At 41.7% G+C, this 22242-nt stretch overlaps 1 protein-coding gene across 1 annotated transcript; it reads right to left on the bottom strand.

Moving 5' to 3' along the window:
• Positions 1–3257: 3257 nt before the first annotated feature.
• Positions 3258–14310, bottom strand: CCDC174 (coiled-coil domain containing 174). Its single transcript, XM_014251845.2, has 11 exons — positions 14218–14310; positions 12946–13050; positions 11918–12018; positions 10980–11038; positions 9874–10054; positions 8295–8390; positions 7299–7435; positions 6821–6915; positions 6444–6591; positions 5492–5626; positions 3258–4447 (listed from the first exon to the last, which is right to left on the bottom strand). Exons 1-11 carry the CDS (start codon positions 14257–14259, stop codon positions 3411–3413), a joined length of 2136 nt encoding a protein of 711 aa, XP_014107320.2. The 5' UTR covers positions 14260–14310; the 3' UTR covers positions 3258–3410.
• Between the last annotated feature and the right edge of the window lie 7932 nt (positions 14311–22242).

The raw sequence follows: 22242 nt of genomic DNA, 5'->3' as shown, positions 1-22242 counted from the left end.
AGAATCAATTCAAAGGCCTTATTACTGAAGAGAAATGGTGATACAGAGTCTGTTCCTGCTGTTAGGCAAGGCAGCTGATGGCTGCAGGGAGGCAATGGCTTCTGAGAACAGCGACGCTCTTGGGCTGCAGCGGCGGCGGGGAGTTACATGGGAAATACGGGCTCCTAAGGACAGGCCGGTACAGTCTGGGCTCCTAAGGAAGAGGCCGTAGGTGTCGGTTGTTGAATGCACAGCGTGCTTCTAAGTGGTTTTCCTTGTTAAAGATACATTTTTAGACGGCTATGGGCGTTGCCTCCTTTCCTCTGAAACGCGAGGCTCCGTTTCAGAAGGGCGGGTGCCCTAGACGCCTGGGAGCGGGAGGCGCAAGCCTTACCCTTTCATCAGCCCATGCCGCCCCTGCTACGGGGCGAGACCGGGACCGAGACCGAGACCGGGACCAAGACCGGCACCGGGCGGGGCGCGGGGGTCCCGCCCTTCCCCGGCCTCTGCCGCCCCCGCGCGGCGGCTGCGGGAATGGCGGGGCGCGGGCCCGTTTCCGCCGCTCTGCGCATGCGCAGCGCTTCCAGGCGGCAGCTTCCCGCCGCGAGTGCCCCACAGCGCGGCCCCACAGCGTGGCCCCACAGCTCCCGCCCCACAGCTCCCGCCCCACAGCGCGGCCCCACAGCTCCCGCCGCGCCCCCCGCACCGCACGGGAGGCTCCTGCCCGTACGGCCTCGGCTTATATTCCCGGGCTGCCTGTGCCTGAGCCCTGAGGAGCCAGCGACCGATGCGGCGTCGGCCCCTGAGCTGACACAGCTACAGCCACGTAGATTTTACCCAGTGTATCAGCCCTATCTCACGTGCCAGTGGTTCCTAGGAAGATCAGATCCTTGCTTCAAGAGGGAATAAATCAACTCTTGGTGATACTGAGAAAATTGTCTTCTCTAAAAGTATTTTTCTGGACATCAGATTGAGTCCTGCCAGCCAGCCAGAGTGTGAAGGCTGAAATTCAGGATTACATTATTCTTGTATTTTGGATAAAGGTACCTTTAGTAACAGAAAACTATTCACACAAAAATATAGGACAAAGCTGCCTTAGACAGAGAGCAGGGACTGTCCCTGCATCTGTGCAGAACACTGAAAGTGACACAAGCCACCACTGGTACCTCTTGGGGCAGAGCTCCAACCCATGGAACAAAACCAGAGACGGAGTGTGCTCACAGTTCCCTACACTCAGTGAGAGCACAAGCAGGCTTCACTTCACTTCCATCAGTCACACACTGATGGTGGCAGATCCCTACCAACACTGCCCACCTGCATCCCCATTTCCACTGGTGTCAAAGTAGGTCCCCTGGGAGGTGGTTTAAATGAGAAGAGGGACAGGGAGACAACATGCTCCAAAATATGAGAGAAATAAAACTTTGGCAGTGTATCAATCAGGAATTGTTTGCCCCAGGAACTGCTGAATGAAATGAATGAAGTTGCTGATCCCAGCCAAGCTAAGTTGAGGTGGTCTGAGGGGAGGACAGTGAACAGAGATGTGTGCTCCACAGCATGAGACAGTATGGAAAAAGCATTTCAGCAAAAAAGCAAGACAAGAGGGAAGGAGACCAAATGGCAGTGACAGTTCACTGCAGTGGAGGAGTTGTTCTCAACAGGCTCAACAGTGCTGTAGGCACTGAACCACCCTCCTTGCCAAGAGCCCCCTGTTTAATATTAGGCTGTGGAAATGAAGCTGAACAAAGGAACACTTTGATTGTATCTTTTTACATAATGCTATGTAATAAATGGCATTTCATTCTTTACTGCAGCTCTAGCTCAATGTTAAACTAATGCAAAGACAATATAACTTCTAAATCAGATATACATAAAATTATCACAGTCTGAAGGGCACAAAAAAAAACAAAGTCCAAAAGGCAGTTGGAAATGCATGTCAATTAAAATAGCAGCAAAATAGACACAAATATTCTTTGCAGGGAAATCCATTGAAGGATACGATTGCCATAATCAATTCAAGTAAAGATCTACAGTTTGCCCACTCCTTAGAGTTAGTTCAGCTGCAAGGAGATTATATCCTGCTCTGAATGGCTTCCAGATACTGATTCTGTAAGGTCTTAGAAGAGGAAAATCCTCTAGTGTAAATCAGCCAGCCTGGAAAACTGGGTGTGACCTTCTCTAACATGTTTTCCATTCTCATTTTCTTCAAAATTGGGATAGAGGTATTATCTTACTTCAGAATAGTATTCTGACATTAAATTAATATATAATTGTAATGTACTGTTCCTGATCTGCAAATTCCAGTGCAAAAGCCAGTGATGTAGGAATTGAGGCTAAATTAGAATTTGAGGACAGAATATGTTCTTCTGCATGTCCTTCAGTCACACTGAACATCTTGCTGTTCACCAGACTTGCAGAGCAGCCTGAGATCCGACTGAAGCACACAACAGGAGCACATCAGCTTGTCTCTTTAAACAGTTCACTGTTGCATTTAAATGTTCACTGTTTTATCTCTGCCATTTAACAATCTATGCAATTGCCCATTCTAACCTGCTTTTCTAGGTCTTATCCTTGTATGAAGCTTTTAAAATACAAGTAATCTAAATTACCTTCAGAAATAAAAACCTTCTACAAGGCAAGTGGGTATTCTCATTTACTAAGATTCTGAAATAAAACTTTGGTAGAGATTGGTCTGCTTTTATATTTAATGACTCCAGTATCACAGTTTTTGGGGAAAAAAAAAGTATGAAACAAAGCTGTATATGTAATTCTTAATGCAAGAAAAACACACTTGGAGAATTATGAGAGGATTTTCTAAACCAGTAAGACAGTAATGTGAAGTGTCAAGGCTTCTGCTTCAGTGATGTGTTTATTTTTAGCCTACCCATCATTATTTATCGATTTCTGCAGTATCTCCATCCTAAAATGCTGCACAGAATTATGAGTTATATATGGACCTCAGGAATGCAGAGGCCATGTGAACCACCACTGTTCACTAGGTAATATTCTGCACTTAGAAAAGACAGGAGATTAAGTAAGGAACAGAATTATTCTGTATTTGGCAGCACAGGACTTACCATTTCCATACAGTTTCTATGCATGTGACTGAACTTGTAATACCTCCAAACCAGAAGCCACCTGGGAGCAACCAACTAAAGGGGTTTATCTCTTGAAAGAAAGTTATTAATATACCCTTAAATTCAGGTGTAAATATCAGAGTTAAATTTTAGTAAAGAGGTAAGAACAAAAAAAAACCAGCAAAAAACAGGGCAAAATATAGCTGTGATGTGAAACAGCTTAAGTGTCCAGGAGATTTATTCTGATGTACTTACAGAAACTTATTTTTCCCATATGTGGGAAAATATTAATTCTGCTGAGCACTAATTATATTTCAGTATTTTAGATCATGGTTCTTGTTTATCTTTTTGCTCAGCTCAAGTCACTTGTCTATAATAAGAGAGCATATCATCTAAACTTTGGTAAAGTGGTTCCTGATTTGGCGTGTCACTACTGTCAGTCTGCACTGGGGGTGCCACATCCCGAGTGCTGCAGCCACTGGCCTGTGTTCCTGGTGGCACATCCTGGGTGCTGCTGACACAGGTGTCTGTTCCTGGTGGCATCTCTTGGGTGCTGCTACCGCAGGGGTCTGTTCCTGGTGGCACATCTTGGCTGCTGAGGTCACAGACCTGTGTTCCTGGTGGCATATCCTGGGCACTGAAGCCGCAGGTCTGCATTCCTGGTGGCATACCCTGAGTGCTGCATTCACAGGTTTGCATTCCTGGTGGCACACCCTGGGTGCTGCATCCACAGGTCTGCATTCCTGGTGGCACACCCTGGGTGCTGCATCCACAGGTCTGCATTCCCAGCGGCACATCCTGGCTGCTGTAGCCATAAGCCTGCATTGCAAAGGGTATTTCAGGAGTGCCGTAGCCATACCCGTGCATTGGTGGCACCATTCCTGGTGCTCCATAGCCGTAAGCCTGCACTGGGAAGGGTGCCTCAGGAGCACCGTAGCCGTAGGCTGGCATGGGCGGTGGCACGCCCCGGGTGCTGTAGCCATAACCCTGCAGTGGTGGTGGCACAGCTCGGGCACCGTAGCCATAAGCCTGTGCTGGTGGTAGCACGTCCTCGTCGTCGCTGCTGTCATCCTCTGCTGATGACACGCCCTGAGTGTCATGGTCACCGGGCTCTGCTGACCCTGGCTTATCTGGAATGTTGCTGTTGGAAGCCTGTGCTGACAGTGGCACGTCTCCAGCACTGCTGCTGCTGCCCTGCGCCGATGGCCTCTGTAGGTTTTGTGCTCCCTCTGTTTCCAGTTTTTCAGAGGTTGTTTCAGAACTGTTCAAATTCCTACTTCGGTAATAATCATCTTTCTTTTGTCCCAAAAAGTAATCAGATGGTGGTGCAAATTCTGGGTCTCGCTCATCTCTTAGTTCTTCCTGTTTCTTTTCCCATTGTCCAAACATCAGTTCTGTTAGAAACACGAAAATGGTAGATTTAGCATAGATTTCAAGGTCTGAAGGTCAGTCAGACAGGAGGGAAAACAAACCAGCAAACAAAGAAGATGCAACTGTGTAAAGCCACCTGAAGATCCTTTTCCACCTCATACTACACAGAAATACAAGAATCTCGTGCAGATTCCTTCAGTGGACCACAGTTAGTTCACTTTGCATTTTAGAGTAAGCTGTCCTCTGCTTTCTGAGTGTAGTGTTTGCTGCAGTGTTGCCTGTGTGTTTGTGACATACCAGGCTTCCTCAGAGGAAGGAAAAAGCTAGTGTCAGGCAGGATAAAGATTTATGAGATAGGATCTGAAAATCTGGAGTTTTAATGGAACCATGAAGTTTTCCCTCACAGTGATGTTCATTAATGGAACATAAAATTGAAAAGAAGAATCTGGAAATACCAGTATTGCACATAAAAGGAATAGTGCTGTTAAAGTAATAAAGAAGATGAGCATTTATGTGCTTTGCCTATTCCTTGTTTGCTTTTACTTAGAAGTCAGGCATCAGATTAGACGAATGTGCGTAAACTTAGATTAATAGTGCAAAATGAGTTAATAGGTTTGGGAAGGACCTACAAGACAGCCATCACTGTGACGAGGAAGATGCTTCAAAATGGGACACAGGCACTCAAGTGGTCTCTGCCTGCATCATGTTTTAGTATTGTGCTGTGCCTGTTTGTGTGAAACATCCTGCTATCAGGTAGCACAAATCACAGGAATATATCAAGAAAGATCACACTGTACATCTTATGAACTACAGAATTTGTCATTCTGCCAACTTGTCAGGATCATCCAGAAATGCAGTAATTCATACAGGAGAAAAATTTTGGGGACATTTTAGCAGCTACTGGCACTAAGGCATGCTTGTCAGTCACTGCCCTGGACACTGAAGAGTCATCAGTACCAAGGCAGAAAGGATTTCAGTGCTTCTCAGTCTTTGGTCACAAAATATAAATGGAAGTGGCAGCATACATGCTTTTTCCCAACAAAATTCCTGAATCTACATTTCCTTACCTTTGCCTTTATCCCACTCTCGGACATAAGGCACTCCAGGCTTTGTATCTCTCCTCTCCTGGATGATAACCTCTACTTTCCTACTTGCTGAAGTAACCTTAGGAGGTTCTGGTTCCTCAGCAGCACCTTTCACCTCTGTGTTACAGGAAGAGATAGTAGAGATTGTCAGTTACAGAATAAAGTATGACCCTCACAGGTAAAAATAAGAACATTTATTTCCAATAAGAACAGCTTCACTATTTTATTTACTGGCGAAAACAATTTGCATTCTTATTCTTCTGAACAACCATAACAGAGAGAAGTGACACGATGCTGTTCTTCATTTCCAGAACATTTCACAGTTAATCACTTGCATGGAATTCTGACACAGGGAAATCTTAGCTACATTTTCCAGTGGGAGACAGACAGTAAAAGTTGACTATCAGTGTTGTAAGGGAGACAGCACAGAGACAGGATTAGAATTCAAATTCATTATCCTAAATCCTAGAGTCAGCTGTATCTCCAATTCACACATTGCACTGAAATTGTCACAGTGAATATTGTACGATATCAAAATTGACTTGTTACTGCTTATTCTACCTCATCTTCATGGAAGAAAAAGCCAGTACAGTGTCAGCAGTTCTAACCTCAACCTGCATAATTAACCCAAGTAATTCCTGCTGTCAGGTGTGAATCAAAAAAAGGCTACATTCTACATACTATATTTCTACCTGCATTATTAAGCTACTTCTGGCATGATTTTATATCTACACACAATTACATCAACTTTCATTATCCTAACAGTTATGTTAATTGTACATATACATATTATATACAAAGAAAAATTATATGCAAAGAACACACAATACAACCTATTGAATGTCTAAACATAATAAATTAGAAACTGTCTGTCCATAGATCAAGAACAAGGTGAAATAGCAAGTATTTAACTTAAAAAGGCAACAGATCATACCTCCATTCTCCAGTTTTTCCGCCTCTTCCTCTAATCCAGCTTCCCTTAACTTTTTAATCTTCCGTGCTCGAAGTTTGGACAGCCTTGCATCTAGAGCTGCCTTCCTCTTCTCCTTCAGCTGTTCACGTTTATTTCTCTGATCAAGCGTCTTAACAACAATGAAAAGCATGAATTAATCTTCCTTTGTTATTATAAACAAGTACATATCTTCCTTCACAAAACAACTAAAAGTAATCCTAATCAAGTACCAGGTTTCAACGGGAAAAAAGAAACCAGTTGCAGGCATCACCTAATATAGCACTTGTACAACAAATCAGAGACAGTAACCACTGAAACCACTCTGCCCTTGCAGCCCAGTCTGCTCTTTACTCTCATACCTGCTCCCTCAGCATATCCAGGGTTGCCCGTTGTTTATGCCTGAGTTCTTGGTCCCGAGAAAAGGCAAAGTAACCAACACCGAGCTGCCTGGCCTCTGAAAAGGAGAAAAACAATAGGTTTAAGTTAGATTCCGTTTATAATTGACAGAAACTACAGCCTCCAGGCACCCTGCTTTCAGGCATGGAATTATTCCCAACACTGGGATGGCTAAAAAAAGCTTGCTTTAGATGGTACATCAAGTGAAGCTTCCTGATGGAGAACACAGGAGGAGGTAGAGAAACATTTGAGAAAAATACAATTTGAAGAAAAAATAAATCTAGACTTATATACTAGTAACTTTCAACAGTTATTGCACATGTGGCTTAACACACACCTACACTTTGCCATACAGGCACAGGAAATAACCTTCCCTTGCTCCCTCTACAACTGATCTCTCTGGTGATACAAAGGTGAGTGATATAAATTATGGCAGTGTACCATTTTCTCGAATATCCTCATAATGTATGGGTCCCATGGGTTTTCTGAGGGCTTCTTCTTCTTCCTTTTCCCACTGCTGCCTCTGAAGCTCTCTTCTCATGTCTTCAGATAACAGAGTATTCCCATCAGGTTCTTGTCTAAGAAAAAAAAAAATAAGGATTACAGAGCAGAATTTACCAGTTTGTCAGTACCAAACAGTGCAAATATGATTGGGTCTGATCCACTATTGCAGTTTCCACAAAACACAGATCATTGCAGACACTACTTAGTGATACAATGTTGATGACTATGGTACGTGATCAAAATAGAAATAGAAAGCTGCCTCTAAAACAAGGTACTGGTAGAACGTGTTATTAGAAGACAAAATCATATCCTTTCTCAGAAGCTTCAGGAAATAACTATCCAATCACAGAATGGGAGATGAAAAAATCAGTTAATGGCATCTTTGGGGGTTCTAGCAATCACAAAGAGGAACATTTCAGATTTAATGTAAGAAAATTAAAGGTATTTGAAGAAACAAAAAGCTAAGCATTTCCCCAAGAGATCCACGCAAAATATTAATATTCAAATATTAATACAGAAGTAATTTTAACAGAAGAGCTGTTAAACAGCTGTTTAACAGAGGAACAAAACCAAACAAATGGAGGTCTAACAAATTTGAACATAATGAAGAATTTGAAATTGCTAGAAGACTATCATCAATTTCCATGTTAAACAGAACCAGGAATCATTTTCCTGGCATTTTACGGAACATATATCATAAGGACTTATAATATAAGAAATACAAGGACTCCATTTTTTAAAGATGCAACAAATATCTGAGACTGCTAGATCAATTTATTAAAACCTTTCTCTGAAAATTATGCAGATCTAGAGGAAGCAGTAACATCAGCTCTGGATTAAGAATGGATTGACAAAGCACAGCCTCTCTTCTCATTAAAAAAGAAATATGTTAAATACTGAGAGGAACATGCAGCTCCATTACAGAAACCACACCTTTTCCCTTGAAGTTCGTGATCCATTTTAAGTAGACTTGGTAAATCCTTCTTCATACAGCGTCTAGATCGGCCCAAGAAATCAACATAATCAACCCTGTAATGAAAGGAAAAGAAATGTGATGCAAAACTTCTATTTGCAGATTGACAGAAGTCTTACCCGGAAGACAGAAGCAGTGACCCTTTCCAAAGAGCATCTGTCACCTTTCAGTCTGTGTGTGACAGTTGTTCCTGCTTTTCACTTAACACACTCCCAGTTTAAGAGGACAGTTCTGAATGGCGCATATGACATTTCTACCAGACATTTATTCAATCTCCCTTTGAGACCCCTGTTTGCCAGGGCAATAAAATGGTGTAAAAAATGTTCAAAAGTAACAATTTCATGTAGTTTTCACAACAAAATAGAACTCAGCCTACTGTTTGTTTCCCATGGTGAAGATAATGATGCAGCATTGACTTCTTGTAGATATGAAATCGCTACAATACATTTCAATTATCGGTCTAAAGGCCATTCAGAACAGACTGATAGTGTGCATTCAACTGGCATAACAAAGGCTGACTAAAACACAAGCAAAATGTTCCTCTGAAGCTATTGTGCCTCTTACTCAACTCTTTATAGTACTGAACACCTGATTTACAGTTGTTGAAAAAGATATTAAGAGCTACACTTATTGTCCTGAAACGTAGAAAGTTCTTTAGCATCAAGCTGCCTCAATTACTCCATTCTAAAGAATATTACATCTGAAAAAGTACGACTGGCAATTTGGCTCCCATTCCACAACTTTTAAAGATCAGAGCTTTAGTAAGTCTTTTACATAGTTTCTAAGATGTCTACAGTTTAGTATTTGAATAATGGGGATGCTGTTTTGTACTGGTTACTGTTGGTTTAAACCGGATACCAGAAGTAAAATCTCTTGTTCCACAACCATTTTAAACAAATGGGCAAGGAAAATGTTTAGTCAGGACTGGTTTCATAATTATTCCTAATATCTCAGATGGAAAACTAGTGGCTACTTGGAATGACACAAAAAATGGTTGGAGACTATTTGCTGTGCTGCAGCTAAGTGGAAGAAATGCTGAAAATTGTGTTCTTATTCCAACCAGAGTTTCTTGCCTTTAAGAGAAGCCTGTACAGTGAAATGACTGCTCATTTTAAAGTCACAATTAAAGAAAGGAAGATGAATGCCATAAAATCCTCAAGTTTTGCTAAAATACATTTCAATTAAGCACATCAAAGCACAAAATGGTACCAATATTGTGATGAATACTTGCATAAGCAATGCAAGAAAATAAGAGGAGATTATGCTGTGCCCCCTATAGTGTATTGCCCTCATTGCAATTTCTCAAGATCCTGGATGTAGATTCTGTTGCAGTGTTACCTATGTAGAAATGAAAGTGACATGGAGGACTGTCTATAGGAGAAATGAAAGACTGTTAACACCTCCTTGTCAATGTGTAGTATTACACAAAAAATAAAAACAAAGATGCCACTTCACACATTTTGGAAAAGTATTTTCTCATGCAAGTCTCAAGAATAAGAGTTTGGGCCAGGACAGATGAGCCCAATCAGTAGCACCAACCATTCCTCATCTGGGTCCTCTGGTGGTGGAATGTCTGCTTCAGGCTGAGTTTCCTCCTCATCTGTGTCTCTTTCTGAAATCTTCCCAGCAGCTTCGCTCTGATGCAGCTCCTGTACTTCGTGCTGTTTGTCTATGATCTTCTGAGTGAAATCCACCAGGTACAAATCCTCAGTTTCTTCATCTAAGGCAGAAAATCAATTCTTAGAGAACAGCTATGAAAAGAACAGAACTGAGCACAAAATCAATACCAAATAGCCATAATCAGCTTCTCAGCTGCCAGCAATGCCCTTGACCACACTATTGGGGAGTACTTAAACCTCATTCAGTGCCAAACAAACCCGGAGCTATCAACTGGCTCCACAGTGATAACGTCTATTTCTGAATTGAAGTTTCGGGGCATTGTGTGCAGTACAGAAAAGGCTGCATTCTTTGCAGCAAAACATTCTCTGCTCGTTAACTATTTCATAAGGCAAGGATTTGTACAATAACAGCTCAAATACTTTTTTTGATGCTTAACATTTGGTATGTTGGCAGAAGCCAAGCATTCATAAGGGTACTTTATAGAAAAGTAGAGGAAAGTGGTGGGGTCACGTGGATGAAGATGGACATTGGTAAAGAAAACAGATTACCTGCAAGGAGATTTATATTCTATTTTAATAATTACTTTTTGAAAGGGACTGAATGTGTGAGAGAAGAAAGGAAAAGATTAGCATTCTCTAACCCTATTAGCTGCATGGCTGACATTCACATATGGACCAGCCAGACTCCTCTCCCAGTCCTCTTCTCCTCATAAAGGCCCAACAATTAGAATGCAGAACGGAGCATCAGCAATGCAATCCAAGGCTGCACAACTGAGAATAACTTTTTTTGTTTTTCTAAGATACTGTATTGAAAAACCAGAATATAGTCCACCCACTTAATGAATGAGTGAAAAAAGCCCCTAGTGCTTTACTTGGTCAGGCTATTCTTCAAAAGTAATTTTATTTTCTCCAGTAAATGTATGCTTTCTCCTTTTCAAAGTGGAAGAAACCATGTCAGTCACTTTGTATAACAATTCCAAGAATTTATACATATATAAATACTCATTCTGGACTAGTATTGTTCACCTGGAAAGTCGCCTTTTACCATTTTCTCATACAGCTTTGCTTTCTCTTCAAGCTTCTTCCTGAAAAAGAAAAAAGAAAAAAAGATTAACCTTGCAATCCTGCCAATTCCCAACACAGTTTAAAGTGACCTTAGATAAATGGAAGAGGAAAATCCTGGGAGTGCTTGAGGTGTTTATTAGAAGCTGACTTATGCCTTGGCTTTTTTTTTGAACCTTCACTGGCATTTCTGGAGATACAATCTTCTCCAGTTCCAGAATTTATATTGAAAATAATTTTAGTGAAGTTACAAATTTAATCTTAAATGTAATTTGTCAAGTAGACAAAAACATGATGTTACAATAATTCCACCTTTATCTAAGTATGGCCGTCTGTCAGATAAATACTGGAAGCTAAACCATTATTTGCAGATACTGAAAGACAGTTTTACAGGAAAAAAAAAGAGATAACACAAAGTTACAATTAATCTTGGAAGCTGAAGAGAGAACCTTAGCTAATTTCTGGAATTTCAAAGAGCAAGGAACTACTTACAGAAGCACAGCAAATGGTTTATAAATGGCATTTTCAACATATATCTTTTTGTACAACCAAGCCATTTAGAAAATTAGGTAATTCTTGAAAAAGTGATCCATTTTCTGCCAAGCCCAAGAAACACTTTGCTATAGAATTTTGACATCTCACTGCACTGGCTGGTAATTCTAAAGAAGACTTTTTAAAAAAATAAATAACCTGACACTTTTAGACAGGTGTGATAATGTGAGGGTATGAAAGCATGAGACTGCTGGGATGCAGTTTGTCCACTATTGGCAAAAAGTATGGATGATGCTGGAGTTACTGGCTGGTCTAATGAGAATTGCTAATCCAAAAAACTTCTGTGCTTTTCTAAATACCAAAAAACAAATTTTGCAAAGCATTCCTTTCTTACAGAGCCTAAGAGCTACCTTGATTTATCCAATATATCCTGCTCCTCTGCCTTCTGCTCAACATCTTTTGCAGCTCGATTTACAACTCCGGTGTTCTGTTTGGCCCAGATATTCGGTTTCTGCGGAGAACAATTTTGCCACAACAAACAGATAAAAATATTGAAATGGTAACAATTAAAAAAAAATATTTCAACTCTATAATGCAAATAATGCACGTCAATCATGGAAAACTTTGTAAATAACATCTTACACACGTTTGCCTTGAGACTATTCCTGTGCTGTAGGATACAGCTGGTATATTCTGAATTAACACAGGCTGCAGGATGATATCATAATTAAGGGCAGGCTGAGAAGCTAAAAAACTCAAAGACACCTAGAAATCAGACAAAATCTATTCTGGCAAAGATGTTAAGGTTAAAAAATACCCAATCATACAATCTTGCTGATTAAATATGTACTAACAAAGCTACAAATTGTTTCTATTCTCTATTGCCTCTATTTTAGATAAAAAATACAATCAGTTGGCCTGCTTGCAGCATAATACTGTAAGTGCTGCACGTGCTTCAAATATGGCAGGGAACAGCACATTCTGATTCTAGAAAGCTACAGAATGAACAAAACCCAAAGTGCAGTATAGAGTAAAATAAGAGATAATTGTGTACTCATTCTTGTATACCACAAACAGTTAGCAGAGCATTTATCAAGGATGTTCAGTGACTCTGGAAAAATCTATTATTCCCCATCCTGCATCATCACGCAAAATCCTCTAAATAAAAAAAGAAACATATTTTCCTATAATTAAAGGGTGCGGATCCTTGGGGAATGAAGATTAAGTGGGGATTTACACAGGAGTAAGCACAACACTAAGCTTTCCATTGTGCACAGGAATCTCACCTGGAAATGAACTTGAAAGAATGTTCTCATCATGTACCTTTTATATTTGACTAGAAACACAGCTCTGAGTATTTACTATTATTTAGATTTGAATAACTTCTTTACTTTCAGGAAAAAGAATGACAAAAACAACAATGGAAGATTATTTATACCTTATTAAAGGTTCTGGGCTTTGCAAAGACACCAGCATCTTTCAGCAGCTTTTCTTTCTTGAACTCCTCTTGCTTTCGGAAGAGTTCGGCTTTGAGATCTACCAGCTACATCACCAGCAAAACAACACAGAAATAACAGATCACAGGCACAGACATCAGTTACTGCAATAAGTAATGTATAAATCACCTTTTACAGCAAACAAAATAAAGAACCAGAGAATGCAAATTATGATTAGGGATTTAAACAATCCCCAAATAAATACAGGAGTAATGAAAAATACTACTGAATATGAAGAGAGAACTTTTAACCATTAGATAATGAAAAAATCCTGTCTCAGAAAAGAATTGATAAAAGTATGAGTAGCATTGCCATCTGTGACCAAGGTTCATCTCAGCTTTTATTAAGAAACATGATTGACAGGGGTGTTATCTTGGAATTACAAAACTACTCTGGAAGAGAACATTGTGCTACTTTTTCTGCAAGTCCTAAGGACAACAAAATTCAGAAATGTACATTAAACCCAGAAAGTGGAAGACTTTGGTATTGATATTTGTCCCAATCACTAAAGCATGTACTTTTCAAACCCCTGGGACAACAAAGTGCAGTGTCCTAAAAATTACCCATTCTCCCTTCTGCTTTGATGTGATCATCCAAAAATTCAATGTAAAATATTTCACAGGTGACTATTAACATACATGAACTATTTACATAACTCTTCATCTGAAGTGTTTGGCAGCATCTCTCGTGAGCATCCTGGAGAGCAGTGAGGGGCAGCACCTCATCATCCCTAAGGGTGGGAAGTTAATCTGCCACAGCAGAGACCTGCTCCTTAGGAAAAACTCTTTTCCCTGTTATGGCCTAATTTTGTCATTACATCAGGAATGCGAGCAAATCCAGGCCCGGCAGACTCGGGCTCGGAGCGCAGGGCGTGTGCCTGGTCAGAAAGCGAGGGGACAAAATCCCGGCCCCGACACTGTCACAGACCCGATACGCGACACAGGCGTTACCACAACCCTTAACCCAGCGTTTTCTGCAGTGTCTGCACACGGCGGTGGGATTAAGGCGAGGAGACAGAACACCAGCACTTCCCAGGTGTGCTGTTTTCCCTGGAAGCGCTGGCACCAGCGCATCCCCGGGTCGAGCGTCACGGCCTGCTCCAGCCAGGCCCACCCCGCCTGCGGGAGCCCCGCGGCTAAGCACACCTCACAGCCCTACAAGCCCTCTGGGCAGGCGGAGGGATTCGTTTTGCCTCTCCTCGCTCAGTCACTCACCGAGGACGCGGCCACGTCCAGCGGCTTCTTCCTCCGGTCCATGGCGGGACCGGCCCCACCAGCGCCTCCTGCCCCGCCGGGCGGCTTTGCCGTAAAGCGCGGCGGCAGCGCGGCGCTATCGCGACAGTGCTGCCGAGGGTGGGCGGGCGCTCGCTGCCGCCATCTTAGGGAGGTCAGGGGAGGTCAGGGGGACTCGGCCTGGTGTGGTTGGCGGGGGAAAGCGCTCCTGGCCGGGGCTTCCCTGCTTTTGGGTCATCCCCGTGCTCAAACTGAGTGTGACAGTGAGCGTTTCTGGCAGGTGCGGGACAAATCCTTCAGGTGTCCCACTGGAAATATCCTTGTGCAGCCGGGCTGGAGCTGCTGTTGTGGCAGAGCTGGGGATGCCCTGAGCTGAGGTGGCCGCTGTGGCAGGGTCTGGCAGGATTGCAGGCTGCCCCAGAGCTGGGCTGGCGCTGGATGAAGGAGTACGTGGTTCAAACTTGGCATCAACGTGGACCTGAATGTGGGCTCACTACCTGGTGCCAGTGCTAAGTCACATGCTGAGGCCAGGTATTCCTATTTTTCATTCTTGTTTGTGCAAAGTGGGGAGCTGGGTGGTGAGCCACGGAAGGTTACTTCACTGATCATTCAAACTTCACACTATTTATACAATGTAATAAACAAAGGCATCAACATTCATGGTTACAGATTACTCAACTCCCCTCTTTGCTAGTTCAATCTCTTGTTTCTCCTGCTAATTATTCTGCGGGCAGAGTTCTTCCCTCCATTTGAGTCTGGGGCCCATTTTGAGTAGGTGGTCAATGAGTTGTCACGCTCTCCTACTGCCAGAATCACCTTTCTCCAGGTACTGCTCAGTTCTGACTTCACTCCTGGTACCTCTCATCCAAACAGCCCGTTCATTTGGGGATTGTCTTCTCTTTTTCTTAAAACAGATTAGCCAAACATAAGATGCTCACAATGCAATTACTTAATCATAACCATCCAGCTATAGCTACTGATTAACACTTAAAAAAAAAAAGCAAAGTTTGACTCAACCCCATATCAAAACCTTGAGAGCCTCAAAATGTGAGGGGTCTGGTATCATCAAGAGAAAAAAAACCCAAAAAACTCCAAATAACAAACCACACCAAAAACAGCCCAAACACAACCAGGAAAAAACCCAGCCCAACCAACTCAAACTAAAACTCTCTTTCCTGCCTTAATTGATAAGTGAGTGCCACAAAGATAAGACCCGAACATAATAGTCAAGTGCAAACTCACCTTCATGTGATAGATCCAGCTATGTAACCTCAGAGAGGAGCACAGGTGCTCTTGGGGAGTAAGATTCAGAGTTTTAATTATACTGGGTAACTTCATATAATTTTGCATCCCCATGAATAAAAGGGACTGTCTGATAGGTTTTAATTGAAATACAGAAGATCTTAGTTATCTGTGGTTGCAAGAAGAAGCTGTGTCTCACTTGTCTTTAATAAAGTGGAAAAAATATAAGGTGCTCTGGTGTTGCTTGGCACTGTGACAGCTGATAGAAGCACCAGACACAGTTCTTCTGAGATTTGAAATACATTGCTTTTGTTTTGCAAGCTGGGTCAGGCCCGTGTTTAATGGTTTATGGACAAAGAATTGCAAAGCTGACTGAGATAATCAGTTGCTAAGAAAGCTGCACCTGTATTCCAGGGAGTGTAAAGTGTGCAATAGAGAAAGAGCAATTTTTGGCTGTAGTGAAGCTGTCTTGCTTTTGGCTGTTTAAAAGGGGAATTGGTGAAAGACATCAGACACAGAGAAGTGCAGGTCATATCAGAGCCATAAAATATTTTAATCTGTGATGGAAGAAGAGGAGCGTGTGCTGTTGAAGAATAGGACAAATTAATGAAAACATCTGTGCTGTTCTAATTAAATCATGCTTCAACAAATCATTTATTGTTGCCTGTTCAAATCTCACCTAGTGACAACACTGAGAAGGAAAAACAGCCCAAACCCATGCCAGGGTTGGTTCTCAAAATGATCCTTTCTGGTTGAGGATGAGATTCATCACTAAGTTTGTAAGGAAAATCTGTGCAGTTACATCACAAGATGTGGAATAAAGAATTAATCCTAGAAATTCCAGGCTGGCTCATGCTGCTGTGAGGATTGCAGAGCTGGCACTTGTGTTATTTCAATAAGCAGTGGATTGTTCTGTGGGTAGCAGAGGTCTGGCTAGGCATGCCTGGATTGGGAATGCATCAGAGTCACTGATGCTGTGTAGAAGCAAGGGATGTGTGTGAGATAGCCTTCAGCTCACGTTCTCTCTCATGTAGCATCAGCAGGCAGGGAAAAACAGGGACCAGGACAGAGGGGAGCCCTGCTGCTGCCAGAGCTGTGGGATTGCTCTGCTGCCGGGCTCCCCTGGGCTTGGGATTTGGCACTGAGAGCACACCCAGACAGTGCTTTGGGAGCACCGCGTGTCGGTTCAGTGGTCTTGGATTTACAGCCTAAGAACTGACAAGCTTTCACACATATGGTTCCCTCAGAAAGGCTCCATGTCGACTCTAATCTGTGAAGGGCTATTCTGTGCATTTTTTGAATCCAGCCCACAGAAATTCACAAAATGCCAGTGAGGGAGAAATAAGAACACTTCAAATTGTGAAGTAAAATCAGCTTAACGTAAAGAAATGAGGTGGGGAAGGAGAGGAATCTGTTTCATGTACAGTAGAAGCTCAGTGTGGCTATGCTGTGCTTATTTTTTATCAGGAATTTGTGAAAGCTGTTCGAACTACCGCATCTGATCTCAGACTGCTGATAGCCCTGAATTCCTGGGGAATAATTGATTCAGCATTTCCAATTAGTATGCTGCTCATTTTAGCATGAGGTCTAATTGTATTTGTTTCCACAAAGCTGCATCAACACAAAAAGCTTGTTTATTATTTTTGAGGAATATTTAGGATCATAGTGGATTGTTATAAGGGGATTTTTAATAAAAAAGCGGTGTTTCACTATCTCATAAAATTGGTGAGATATGCTGCACAAATCTGAAATGGATCAGTTGCAAAGCTGCGGTGTGGATTTCTCCTACACCCCCCTACCAAAACCTGCAGGAACCCCAGACCAAACTATATTGATGTTTGGGGGTTTTGTTCTTCAGAGACTGATTCTCTTATCTCAGACACTAAGGTTTCATCCTACCCTAAGACCTTGATATTCTAACTTATTTTTCACATCTTGGCTTTAAGATGAAATAAAACTGAGTACATAACAGCTGGACATTTTGTGAGATAAGCCGTAGTGCTAGGGCACTGTGTCCTCATACACTTTAAGAGCCACTCAACATACGACAACTCATCTGTGTTTTTCTGGGGGATGCAAAAATTCCTTCTGGTTTTCTTTTAATTTTTTTTTTTCTGTCTCTTAATCTCAGAAGTGATAGTATGAAAGAATTTGTGTTATGCCAATAAAAATATTTTTAAAACAGAGCAAGTGTTTTTTTTTTTGCTTTCTATAGTTTGCATTTGTGGAATTTGTGTGTCTTAGTCTGTGTGAGGCCAAAAATAACTGTGCAACAAGCAAAACTGTTTGCAAACTATTTCTTGCAGCATCAGAGGTCCAGATGTGTTTCTTTCCTTCCTAGAAAAGATTACATCTCTTCCCAAAATCAAGTCCCAGCATATATTTCTTTACTTTCTTCTCTATATTTTCCTAAGGCAACCTGAAGCATAGTCTAGACTTTTGTATTTTTTATTGTATTTTCAGAAATATACAATTGCTGCCTCAAAACAAGCAAAAAAAGAAACCAAAACCCCTTTGATAGAAAGTCTAGATGGACACTGTGGATTTTTTTTTCAGGAAGACTTGAAGTTAGAATCATTTAGTGGGTAATTGGCAGGCATGCAGACTAGGAAGGAAAATCCCAAGGGATTGCCTGTTGGGTCACAAGCTGCAGTGCCAGATTGCTTTTGTGCTATCTTAGTTTTGCTTGCAAACTAAAAATTAGTCAAAAAAAAAAAAAAGAAAAAAGAAAAAAAATCTGATGATGACTTAATGCTAAATTGAATGGAGATCTAAAGGAGCTTTGTCCTGTTCTTTCTTGAACCTGTATTTTGTGTTCAGTTTTATAATGCACTTTAAATCATGTCTTGTGTCTACAGTGTTGTCCTATCTTCTCTCTTCATATATGTCATGAGATAGGGAACAATGTTATGTGCTTGTAGTATAGAAATTGGAGTTCCTCTCAAATACAGCTTAGGGATTTCCTAAGATCATCCAACAGCTTCAATCAGAAATAGGCTTAATGTCATTTTGCAACAGAATCTGTAGGAGTGACATAGTTACTGCAACCAGAATTAGCTTAGAAAACTGTTGATAGCCATGATTTTTTTTAGCATTTTTGCAAGCTCTGCTGCAAATGGACGTAGTGACCCTTCATCCTTTGGGGAATGTGTGCATGCTCTTAAGTCTGATGGACATAAGAAAAAAAACCTGAGCATGAGTTCAAAAAGAATAGGTTTTTCACTCTTTTCCTGTACTAAGGGATACCAACAGATACATTTTCTACAGTGGAGATGTAAAAAAGAAATTTCCAAAGGAACTTGGCTTATCAATTTCATTGTTGGGTGGCTGTGGATATTTTCATCCCCTGAACAGGAATTCTAATTCATTGGACTGCATTTGTTGTGGTTTCTGTGTGGTTGGCATAAAAGACAAACATGCCCTTTAAGGAATTGCTCAGCTCCTTGTGATTTACCCATTCATCTGTCCACCCTTCTTTCACCATCTGCTTCTTCCGCTGTGGACATGCGAAGTTGCTCCACGCCTGCAGCAAAAAGCAGCCTGGATGGTTCACAGTCAGGCTTTTGCATGCAGCAGTTTTCCTGTCTTTGCAAGCACGGATGGACTTGCCTCTTTGTCAAGGTGTAGCCCTATAAAGAAGCTGGGTTTTGTATTCCAGCTGCACATCTGCAAACTCCTTCGAGACACTACAGACTTGTCTTTCTTTGTGTCTAGGTCTGGGATGCCAGGCTGGAGAAAATGCCTTGTTTTTTGTCTGCGGAGAATGCAGGACAGAGGTAAGGCAAGAAGGGAATATGACAGCAAAGAGAGATTATAATTGAGGGGATGCCCATGGGAAGTGGTTGAGTTCAATGCTCCTTTTTCTGTTCATTGGTATTGTTAAAGCTGAAGGATCCAGCTCAACAATTGTGACTTTTTTTCTAAAAGAAACAAATCCACAGTGTAGCTTTCCCATAGGAAAGCACATTTTCAGCTTGAAATCTGTTCCCCTTCCAAAGTGCTGGTCTAGATGCTTTTAGTGAATGCATACCTTCTTTACTTACAGCTCCATCTTTTATCTGAACCTGGTCTAACAGAGCTTTTGTGGTGGTAAAGTCGTCTATTAAAAGCATATACCAGAGCATAACATTTGGGAGCTCTAAAGCTCATGTACCTACTTTATGGTCTGTTTTTCTCTAAAAGGAAACACTGGGCTATTGATTGTGTTAGGTAGAGATATGCTCGTAGCTGTAACTTTCCAAAGAGGCTACTTTCTAGTTGTGAGTTTAAACCCTGTTATTTATGTTCATTTAGTGTCACAATGATGATGTAAGTCATATTTATATCGCTTCTTGTAAAATGCTTCTGTTTATATCCCCCTGTTTGAGCTGAATTATTTTAAACCAGCAGGCTCATGGCAGCAGATTCAGGTTTTCTGACATGGTGGCAGAGATTTGGGTCCTATAGCACATTACTGGGCTACTTTGGAGGAGAGAGAATAATTTGTATTTACTAGTCTTTGCACAATAATGTTGAATTGCAGTTGATGCTTTTTTAATTGTGGCAGTAAAATCTGAACTGGGTGGGATTTCAGTTCAGTACAAAGCAGTATGTTTTTTACCAACAGAAATCTCTAGCCTAAGGACTTTCATTTGTCTTCTCAGGCTAGAAATGCAAGAAATTCAAAGGATGTGACTGTCTTAAGAATTAATAAATAAATAAATATGTATGTATACACATAAATCCTTGTTCTGTGGTTGTGAATGATCTTTGAATTGCACTTCAAGATGCAGGCATGAAGACATCACTTTTGTGCACTTATTGTTTATGGATGGTTCTTGACACTGAGCAGCAAACGGGCTGGCATAATAGAAGAAATTATTGCTGTATGTGTGATTTCCTGATGCATTGGAAGGATCAAATCTGCGTACTTGGGCAGGACACATCTCTGGCACGGGGTAATTTTTACCTTGATGCACTAAAGAGATTTAAATCAGCAGAATTGGGGATGGGGTTTCTCTACCATATGGGCATTGATTACCTAGCAGTCATGCACCATCTGCCTGCATAGATGGCTAAGTGGCAGCTATGATTAATTTATTAAGAGAACAAAACTATCTTGAAAATGCAATCTCTCTCTTACTTACACTACTCTAGTAGTGAAAAGCTGCTGTTAGATGTTTTCGAACTAAGGAAATCTTTTTCCTTCACTGTAGCTCAAAACCTTGGTCCACTCCAGTTTGGATTCCTCTTTATCTTCTACGGTGAGATTTATCTGCAATGAAGTGTTCTTTCACTCTCCATCATCCTGTTATTTATTCCAAAACCATGAAGTGAAAAACCTAACTTGTCTTTCAGGACAATAGTTGAGCACTGTCCGTGTTTCAGGAGATGCTTGAAAGGCTGTTTAAGGTAATTTTCCCAGGAAAAGAGAGAGCAGCGTCTGAGGAAGAAAAGAATAGCTGTGGGTGGCTGTGTCCCGGCTCCCCTCTGTAGCAATGTCCCGGCAGTGCCACTCGCGCTGGTACAGGGCTCTGAGGGCGGTAGATGGCACTGCGAGACTGTTACTGCAGCTCTGCAATTCCGTCTCAGCGAGACCGTGAGTGCTTGGCAGAGCTGACCCCACATAAAAGAGTGTCTCCCCTGCACTGCCCTGCCGTCTCGCCAGCACTGGAGGGGTAAATTGGTTTCTTCTCCCCACTCCTCTGGTCTCATACATGTAAAGGTAGGTGAGAAATAAGACAAGTGGAGAACCCAGAACTGCACAAAGTGCTGGCCCCAGATTTCCAGCTGCCACTTTAAGTTTGGTGAGAGTTAGGGGACTTGAGTTTTGGGTTCTACTTTGGCCAGCTCTGCAATAAAAGTTGGGCAAGTGCTTGTACATTAATTGGCAGAAATAGCAGCCATCCTTTCAATCTCCTACCTGACAGTGGCTTTGCAAGGGCTGAGGTTGAAGATTAAATAGGTAAGGAGTTCTCCAAAAGGGCTGTTAGCTTTCCAGGAACACTGAAACACACATCCCAAGGAAATCCATGTTCCTTTTGCTTGACTGATCCCCATCCTGTCGTTGAACAGGCCTTCAGCCCCTAATACAAAGGCTACTCCCCGTACAGGCCTTCTGATACAAATGTTACTTAAAATAGAAGCCCAGAAGGCACCAAAGTGTTGCTATATTTATCATGAAAGCTTAGAGTGATTGTAGATGTTATTTTAGTGATAATTGAGAAAAGAAATATTGAGTCTCTCTGCATAGAGAGAGCTTGAAAGTGTGTGTGGCGCTGCTGCTATTAGTCAAATATAGACAAGTAGAATGAGAACTAGAATAATACTTCAAAATGAATAACTACATCAGGCAAAAGTCCAATGATTTCTTTATTAAGGCCTCAATGAGCGCCAAGCAGCTCCTCAGCTATACCAAGGAGCCATAGAAAATGTGAATTCCAGTATTTTGTGAAACACTGGAGGAGGGACCCCACACTGGAAGGAAGTGAAGGGGCTTTACATTTTATAGCTCTTGCCTACAGTGCTTGTTTTCTTGCTGATTTGGGAGAGATCAGAACACCAAAATGGCAATTATTGTATTTTTCTATCCCTTTCGAATGTGCATGCAAAATTACACAGTGTTTCCATTAAGACCAATAGTCAATATCAGTGATTTGCAACTGTCCTGCCTCCTTCTCTGATCTGAAACAGACTGCAGTCATTAATATACCACTGACAGCTGGAGCTGGGTCACAATGGGAGGGATGAGGAGTCAAGACAGTCATAGTAATGACTTTTAACATA

Source organism: Pseudopodoces humilis, chromosome 13, assembly GCF_049639895.1.
Source record: "Pseudopodoces humilis isolate 2021_Gansu_Grassland_sample_001 chromosome 13, ASM4963989v1, whole genome shotgun sequence".
Taxonomy (NCBI): Eukaryota; Metazoa; Chordata; class Aves; order Passeriformes; family Paridae; genus Pseudopodoces; species Pseudopodoces humilis.
The sequence above is the reverse complement of the archived record's forward strand: the minus strand, read 5'-3'. Positions and strand labels throughout refer to the sequence as shown.

What these genes read in the sequence shown, in the direction of transcription:
- CCDC174 (XM_014251845.2), bottom strand. Translation starts at nt 14,259, where the DNA reads ATGGACCGGAGGAAGAAGCCGCTGGACGTGGCCGCGTCCTCG. An exon ending in CACGAACTTCAAGGGAAAAG is followed by an intron (nt 7,436 to 8,294) that starts GTGTGGTTTCTG and finishes TTTTTTTCTTAG; the next exon opens with ACAAGAACCTGATGGGAATA. An exon ending in GGAAAAACTGGAGAATGGAG is followed by an intron (nt 5,627 to 6,443) that starts GTATGATCTGTT and finishes CCTGTAACACAG; the next exon opens with AGGTGAAAGGTGCTGCTGAG.